General features: G+C 40.7%; 1 protein-coding gene across 1 annotated transcript; it reads right to left on the reverse strand.

Moving 5' to 3' along the window:
* Nucleotides 1-1,322: 1,322 nt before the first annotated feature.
* On the reverse strand, nucleotides 1,323-3,906 carry LOC100557120 (beta-keratin-related protein-like). Its single transcript, XM_008119115.3, has 2 exons — nucleotides 3,861-3,906; nucleotides 1,323-2,320 (listed from the first exon to the last, which is right to left on the reverse strand). Exon 2 carries the CDS (start codon nucleotides 2,295-2,297, stop codon nucleotides 1,809-1,811), a length of 489 nt encoding a protein of 162 aa, XP_008117322.2. The 5' UTR covers nucleotides 2,298-2,320; nucleotides 3,861-3,906; the 3' UTR covers nucleotides 1,323-1,808.
* Between the last annotated feature and the right edge of the window lie 4,639 nt (nucleotides 3,907-8,545).

An 8,545-nucleotide genomic window follows, 5' to 3' on the forward strand; every position in this document is an offset into this window, starting at 1 on the left:
TGGAGCTCCTTAAACAGAGGCGTTGAACGTGCCCTGTAATTCGCTCCAGTTAGAAGCCTGGCTGCCGATCGCTGTACTAGTTGTAATTTCCGGGCCGTCTTCAAAGGCAGCCCCACATAGATCGCATTGCAATAGTCCAGTCTAGAGGTAACTAAGGCATGGACCACCATGGTCAGATCAGACTTCTCGAGGTATGGTCGCAGCTGGCGCACAAGTTTTAGTTGTGCAAAGGCCCTCCCGGCCACGGCCGACACCTGATCCTCAAGCGTCAGCCCCGAATCCAGGAGGACCCCCAAGCTGCGGACCTGCGCCTTCAGGGGGAGTGCGACCCCGTCAAGCACAGGTTGCCACCCAATACCCCGATCGGCCGCACGACTGACCTGGAGGACCTCTGTCTTGTCAGGATTAAGTCTCAGTTTGTTCACCCTCATCCAGGCCAACACAGCGGCCAGACACTGGTCCAGAATCCGAGGGGCTTCCTTGGATTTAGGTGGAAAAGAGTAGTAGAGTTGGGTGTCATCCGCGTAGAGATGGCACCGTACTCCAAAACTCCGGATGACCTCTCCCAGCGGTTTCATGTAGATGTTAAAAAGCATGGGGGACAAAATAGAACCTTGCGGGACCCCACAGGTCAATGGCCAGGGGTCCGAGCAGGTGTCCCCCAGCTTCACCAACTGGGAACGACCCTCCAGAAAGGACTGGAGCCACTGGAGTGCAGTACCCCCAAGGCCCATCCCAGAGAGCCGCCCCAGAAGGATACCATGGTCGATGGTATCGAAAGCCGCTGAGATGTCCAAGATTACCAGCAGGGTCACACTCCCCCTGTCCAGCTCCCTGCGGAGGTCATCCACCAAGGCGACCAAAGCCATCTCGGTACTGAACCCAGGCCTGAAGCCAGACTGCGATTGGTCCAGAAAATCCGTATCTTCCAAGAATCCCTGGAGCTGAGAGGCAACCACCCGCTCCAAGACCTTGCCCAAGAATGGTAGGTTAGAGATTGGCCTGTAGTTACACGGATTGGTCGGATCCAATCTAAACTGGAAACTGTCACCCAGAGGACCTTTTAATCAGCTGCCCCACAATTGTGGAATGTCATGCCTGAAGATATATGACAGCTAAATGAAGTGTTGGAATTTAAAACACCATTGGAGCCTTGGCTTTGTTGAGAGTCTCAACAGAAGGTGAGTTATTCCAAAAAGAACACTCAATCTTGTCTAATGCTTTCGGAAACATTTTATACCATTTATATCATTCTTCCTTTGTTGAGTCCTCTGGGTGATTCTATTAGTCTTAAATTGTAATGAAACAATAAAACCAGAGCGTTATCATGCAAAGAAAATTTTATTAAAGACTGGAAGTTGGCAAATCCAAAAGAAACACAAACAGTTCTGAAAATAATAGGTCACAAAGAATGCAATGGAATGAACAGCTTTTCCGGTACATACATGGTTGTCGTTCTGATTAACATAACATGTTTCTGTAGTTTCTTTACAGTATCTCAAAGTTATGCATTCTTGGATTGGATTGCTAAATTCACAGGAGAGGTTTAGGGATTTTATCTCAAGGGAAGCATTGTAGAGAGAGAACGATAAGAACATAAAGAGGGAATCTAAAGAGGGATGCATTTAGACTGAAAGCAGAATCATGAAAGGGATAGGTGGACCTCACTTCTAGTGATACCAAACACTCCCCCAGCTCCATTGGACTTCACCTAGGAAGGGGGTGCTCGGTTCAGCTAAAATCAGGCCTCGGCGTTCCATTGTGTGATGTTCCGTTTTTCCTTTTTCTGACCAAAGATCTATGAGAACTTACGCGCAGGGTCCACAGATGCTGCCTCTTCCCAGGAATCCAGCACTACTTCCAAGGAGCCCACTAACTCGCCCACCATATAGCCCACCATTATATCCACTACCAAATCCACCAAATCCACCAAGGCCAACTCCACTAACGGCACATGGGGCATATCCTCCGACAGCGACTGGCTCAGGGGTGGCAGAGATGATGGCGCCTGGGACAGTGAGCGAAACTGGAGCTGGTTTGATCACGACTTCTATTGGGGGAAGCTGGTTGATACAGGATGGAATCACTCCAGCGAGCACTCCCAAATTGGCTGCAGATTCAATGTTGCCCCCAAGGCCATAGCCATAGCCGGAACGAAGGCCAGAGCCGTAGCCGAAGCCAGAGCCATAGCCATAGCCAAGAGCTCTGTCAAATCCTCTGGAACCTCCGGATCCAAAGGCAACGGTTGGAGTGGCTTCAAAGGATGGGACAGCAGAGGAAGGTCCACAGTTGGCCATGGTGTTGAGTGATGGAAGTGAGTCTGGAAGAACAGGAGAGATATCATGAGGGACACTCAACAGAAATCTTTCATTGCTCACCATTGATGGAATCCACAGAATCCTACAGTGGATTTCCTACATTGCATGCCAGTTTCTACATAGATTTAAACTGTGTTATCTAATTCAAAATGGGTTCACAATCGTATTGTTATTTTACACTGTTTGCTTAAAGTGGCTTTAATAGTGGGAGAATTTCATGGGTACTGTGGACAACTAAAAAGACCAACCCATGAATTACGTATGAATGAATTACACTTATTCATACGATCTTAAGGAGAACTGGCACAAAATGATGTATCAGTGGTGCATGACTCCACAAAAATGGGCAAAGTGTTATAAGAATATTAAAGATCAATGTTGGAAATGTGAAAAACATGTAGGCACATTCTTCCACATGTGGTGGAGGTGTAAAATAGCAATAGAATATTGGGAAAAAATACACGAAACAATACAAAAATAATTAAAATAAACTTTCAACTGAAACCTGAGTCCTTTCTATTAGGAATGACCGATATGAATTTTAACAAGAACCAAGAGATTCTATTCAACTATTTTGTAACAGCAGCCAGAATAGTTTATGCAAAGAAATGCAAATCAATAGAAATACCAACTAAAGAAGAATGGATATTAAAGATTATTGTCATAAAGAACATGGATATTCTGACATACTACCTGAAAACCCATCATGATAAACCAGTTAAAAAAACGGACTGGACATTACTGACAACCTACATAGAACAAGAGGAACTTTTTATAAACATATAAGGACGGAGTGGATAAATGAATAGAAATAGATACAAAACATTTTTATTTCACCTAGAAGGAAAGATGGTAAATACAATCTTTTTTTTTTCTTTTTAATTTTATTTTTAACTTTCTCAATATTTTTTTACTTCCTTTTGATTTCTCTCTCTCTCTCTCTCTCTTCCTCTCCCTCTTTTTTATATATATACCACACCCTCCGTTTTCACTTTCTTTTCTATATTTATTGTTCTCACATTTTTTATGTTCAAAAACACTCAATAATTTTTTTTTAAAAAAAAGACCAACCCTACAGGAAATTTGCCTGAACATTCCTTAGATCGAAGAATGTCTAATCTGATGCTGCTATACTATGAAGACATCAAAGGTAACATTAACTAAAATGGAAACTAGTAGAAAACATGGAAAATTGCTTTATGGATTGATTGATTTTTGACGTATCTTCTCTGAGATGAATAGGACTCAACATAAGAAGGTGACTTGCAAGCTTCTACTTCACTGTGTTATCAGAAGTCAAGGTTTACCTGACCACAATTAACTATAGAAATAATAAGAATAGTAATAACAATAATGGAGCTGGAAGTGATGCTCGTGCTTTTCACACACCTTAGACACCAACAGAAATGGAATTGGTAGGACAAGCTTCGAGAGAATTCAGATCTTGGAGTAGAATCCACTACTATACTAAAACTTCAGAGCTCTTGGTAATACTATTTTTCAGAGAGATAGGTTGACATGCAATGAAGAAGTCATGCTTACCAGTTGCTCAGATGAGTAGAAGGCAAGAGGAGGCAAGCGATGAAGCTGATGGAAGACTGCAGAATAGCGAAGGCTTTTATACTCTTTTGGTGGCATCCTGACTCACCGAGTGACACCCCGGTAATATCTTAAATTATGATGCACCAAAATCTGCTGGTTTCATCATCTACAAAATTACTTTAATGATTCCCAAAACAATCAGAGCCAAAAATTCTGCTTCCATCAGCTCCTTTTGAGGGAGAACAAAGGAATAAGGAAGAATCCTTGCATTTCTAGAACTGCTTTGTTAATTTTTTGTTAACAAATTATAAGAACAGAGGAACTTTTGAGTCCTAAGGGAATGGTGTTTTTTGAGCAATACATGGGATCTGGTAATTTTAGGATCTTTCTGCTTATTCACAGTGGGTTTTGTTGTTGTACTAGCCTGATCAGCAATGATTTGTTCATATATTGCGTTGGACAATTGAAGGTTAACTAGATTCTATTGTAATATTATTACAGTAGAGTCTCACTTATCCAACATAAACGGGCTGGCAGAATGTTGGATAAGCGAATATGTTGGATAATTAGGAGGCATTAAGGAAAAGCCTATTAAACATCAAATTAGGTTATGATTTTACAAATTAATCGCCAAAACATCATGTTATACAACAAATTTGACAGAAAAGTAGTTCAATACGCAGTAATATTATGTTGTAATTACTGTATTTACGAATTTAGCACCAAAATATCATGATATATTGAAAACTTTGACTACAAAAATGCCTTGGATAATCCGGAAGCTTGGATAAGTGAGAGATCAGGCAGGCCCCTACCCTCCTCTCCTTCCGGAAGAGCTTAAAAACCTGGCTGTTTCAAAAGGCCTTCGATGTTTAGTTGTTGCTGGATTGATCTATCTGTCCATTCCATAATAGTCCCATTGTTGTTGTCTTGCCATTTTATACCGCACTTTATTGTCCAACTGTGAAATTTCCTTTTCCCATTTCGTATCACTCTGCATTTCGCCTGGGATCTACGAATTAGTCTCCTGTTTTTAACACTGTATCCTGCTTGTTGATTTTAATGATTGTTTTTATTGATGTTGATGTTTTTTACTGGGATAATTGTTTTATTGCTTTGTTACTGTTTTGTTTGTTTTATCGGGCCTGGCCCCATGTAAGCCGCCCCGAGTCCCTTCGGGGAGATGGGGCGGGGTATAAAAATAAAGTTATTATTATTATTATTATTATTATTATTATTATTATTATTATTATTATTATTATTATTAAGTGAGACTCTACTGTATTGCGTTGGACAATTGAAGGTTTACTAGATTCTATTGTAATATTATTATATGCCATAATTTCCGTCCTTCCTTTTCCCTTCTTTTCTCTCTCTCACCCTCCTTTCTTTCCTTCCCTTCTTTTCTCTTTCTTTTCTCTTCTCTTCATTTTCTCCTTTTCTTTCCTTCATACGCATGTCACGTAATTACAGTCTATCCACTTTGCTCCCTTTCTTTCCCAGTGGCATCACAGAAGGCCACTTTACCTAGCAACAGCCAATCCACTTTGTTACTTTTCTTTCCCTCAGCTCTGACCCTTGAAAAGATGGATATCTAGGGTTTTTTTTTAATTGTGTCGGAAGCGACTTCAGAATATACTGCAAGTTGCTTCTGGGATGAGAAAATTGGCCATCTACAGAGATGTTGCCCAGGGGATGCCCGGATGTGTTACTATCCTGAGGAGAGGCTGCTCGATATTTGACTCATCTATTACGATGATATTAACTTCTGTAAAAGTACACACAGATGTTCTTCTATCCATTGACCTGGGATGAATCCACATTGAATATACTGAGCTTTTTCTACGAAGGTGCTTCCAGGATTCCCATTGAGTTGTGGCACCACCTTGAATTTCATAGGTCTTCTTGGAATAGACTACTTAGAGGAGATTTTTCAAGTACCTTCCCTTGAAAGACAGCATACAGGTGGTCTCCACAATAGGCTTTTCATCTCCAAGTGGTCCATTTGTTCTAGTGACTCCAAGAATTTCCCAGAGTTCTTTTAGTGAAGGGATACTTAGGAAGGGTGGTTTGCTGTTTACCTCCTCACAAATACACTTTGCAGCAGATGGGATTTGTTGGCAGTCTCTCATTCAAGTACTAGCCAGGGCTGAACATGCTTACCTTTCAAGATAGGATTGGATCTATAGTTCTCATGTCCCTGCAAGCTAGAGCTGACAGACAGGCACTTACCCCGTCTCATGGATTTGAACTGGCAACCTTCAGGTCAGCAACCCAACCTTCAGGTCACTGTGGCTCCTTGGATTTCTAGTTGAAACCCCAACAGTATTTTGTGTAATCAAGGGTCTATGTACCAAGTTTGGTCTAGATTAATCAGGTCATGTAGGAGCCTTTGTGAAACATACATACATACATTGACACACACAGATATATATAAACAGAGAAAAAGAGTATGCATATAGAAAGATGTATGCAGATGATCTAGTACTTATCTCCCTTTCTCGGTTGGGTCTTAAAATCTTCTGAAGGCTTTCAGTACCTACTGCAAGGAGGAATATATATATATATATATATATATATATATATATATATATATAGAGAGAGAGAGAGAGAGAGAGAGAGAAATCTCAAAGACATGCCTGTGTGAAAGGTTTTTCAACTGTGGCAGAAAGAGAGTAGGTATGGTGCCAACCCTGAGCCACCAGCAGAAGCAGATTTCTGGTGCCAAAACAGAGAAAAAGAGTATGCATATAGAAAGATGTATGCAGATGATCAAGTACTCATCTCCCTTTCTTGGTTGGGTCTTAAAATCTTCTGAAGGCTTTCAGTACCTACTGCAAGAAGATATATATATATATATATATATATATATATATATATATATATAGAGAGAGAGAGAGAGAGAGAGAGAGAGAGAGAGAGAGAGATAGATCTCAAAGACACGCCTGTGTGAAAGGTTTTTCAACTGTGGCAGAAAGAGAGTAGGTATGGTGCCAACCCTGAACCACCAGCAGAAGCAGATTTCTGCTGCCAAAAAGCAAGAAGGCTCTACCTTGTGTCTGGGAGATGGGATTTGTTGGAAGCCTCCTATTCAGGTAATAGCTAGGGCTGAACATGCTTAATTGCCAAAATAGGATTGGCTCTATATTTACGGTGTTTAGGCTTACTTGTAGTGAGCTTTACAGTTGTGCTAACATGCCTATCAATGATTTGCTCATTTGTAGCTTGGAATGTTACTATTAAGTCTGGATCCATAGAAATCTTTGGAATGTTATGTCCTACCTGTATAACCCAAGAAACCATTTTTGTCACCAAATTTCTCCAAACACCTTCTCGGTCTAGGATAGTAGTCCTCAATCTGTGTATTCCCAAGTGTTTTGGCCTACAACTCCCAGAAATCCAAGCCAGTTTACCAGTTGTTAGGATTTTTGGGAGTTGAAGACCAAAACATCTGGGGACGCACAGGTTGAGAACTACTGGTCTAGGAGGACACCTTCAACATCTGTTGGAGCTTTTCCCATTTCAGATCCAATAGAGATCCTTTATTGCAACAGAAAACTATATATTGGTCATTTCCACATTTTTCAAAAGTCCTTTCCTCTGCCCAAAATGGAAGAACGATACCCCCAAAATATTCTTATGACACCTAGAGACCATTTTGTAGATTTTGTAAACATAATAGACCTTTTCAGAGGCTCTCATGCCACAAAGTCCACCCTTCATGTAGATACATTAAGGTTCTTCTTATGTTCAATTTCAACTTCTGTCCTCAATGAAAAAGAAAACAAAACACTTCTTAGTAGTCTTGAGGGATTATTGGAAAAGGATATAGTATAAAGCATCTCTTGATAATAGTTTTGTTTGTCCCGCTTACCTTTGATGTGTTTGAGTGACACACCTCCCAAAATGTGTACACATGGAAGGTTCTTTAATGTCTTAATCTGTTTCCCAGAAACATAATATGTTTTCAGTGCCCAGAAGTTATACGGGGTGACAGATCTGTTGCTAAGTTGGCTTGTTCCCACTACGTTGATTTAGGAACACAAGATGATATCCTAGATAAGAGCCAAAACACTAATTAAAGCCAAATTCTTCCCTAAACACAACATGTTCGCTGAAATCAACACATGAGTTGTCTGCACCCTTTTGGATGAGTGTAGAGACATATAGCAAATCCATTCCCAATTGACACCCTAATATTAGTTTCGATCACATCTGAATCTCTAAAAAGACCGAAGATAGATTCACTGTAGAGTTGCCATACGTTGGAGATGATTTCAAGGATCAAAGAGCAGAAATGAGTATTTGATGTGGGAGATGAGCATTTGATGTGGGCATCTTATCTACACGCCTAAAGCATGCAGTACAAATACATCTTTCCTTCCTTGTTTGTCCAAGTATTCTGCCCTTGTCAACAATTTTGGATAGCTTTTAAATGTTTCCTCCAACAGAAAATACAATCAACAACCAACGGAAGCTGAAGACATCAAAGAGCAAGGTTTATCCCGGCCACAAAATACTTAAATGCTCATGACTATGCCAGTTACTCATGGAATATTATGCTTAAGGATGGCAAGAATTGGCTTTTCCCCACATTCACACTTCTTCATCTCTCATGCTGAAGACCATAATTGCTAATGCCTGTACTGTCAGCTCTTGAAAGCTATAGGACTCGATGCAGGCTC

The sequence above is a fragment of the Anolis carolinensis genome, unplaced genomic scaffold (genome assembly GCF_035594765.1).
Source record: "Anolis carolinensis isolate JA03-04 unplaced genomic scaffold, rAnoCar3.1.pri scaffold_14, whole genome shotgun sequence".
In the NCBI taxonomy this organism is placed as follows: domain Eukaryota; kingdom Metazoa; phylum Chordata; class Lepidosauria; order Squamata; family Dactyloidae; genus Anolis; species Anolis carolinensis.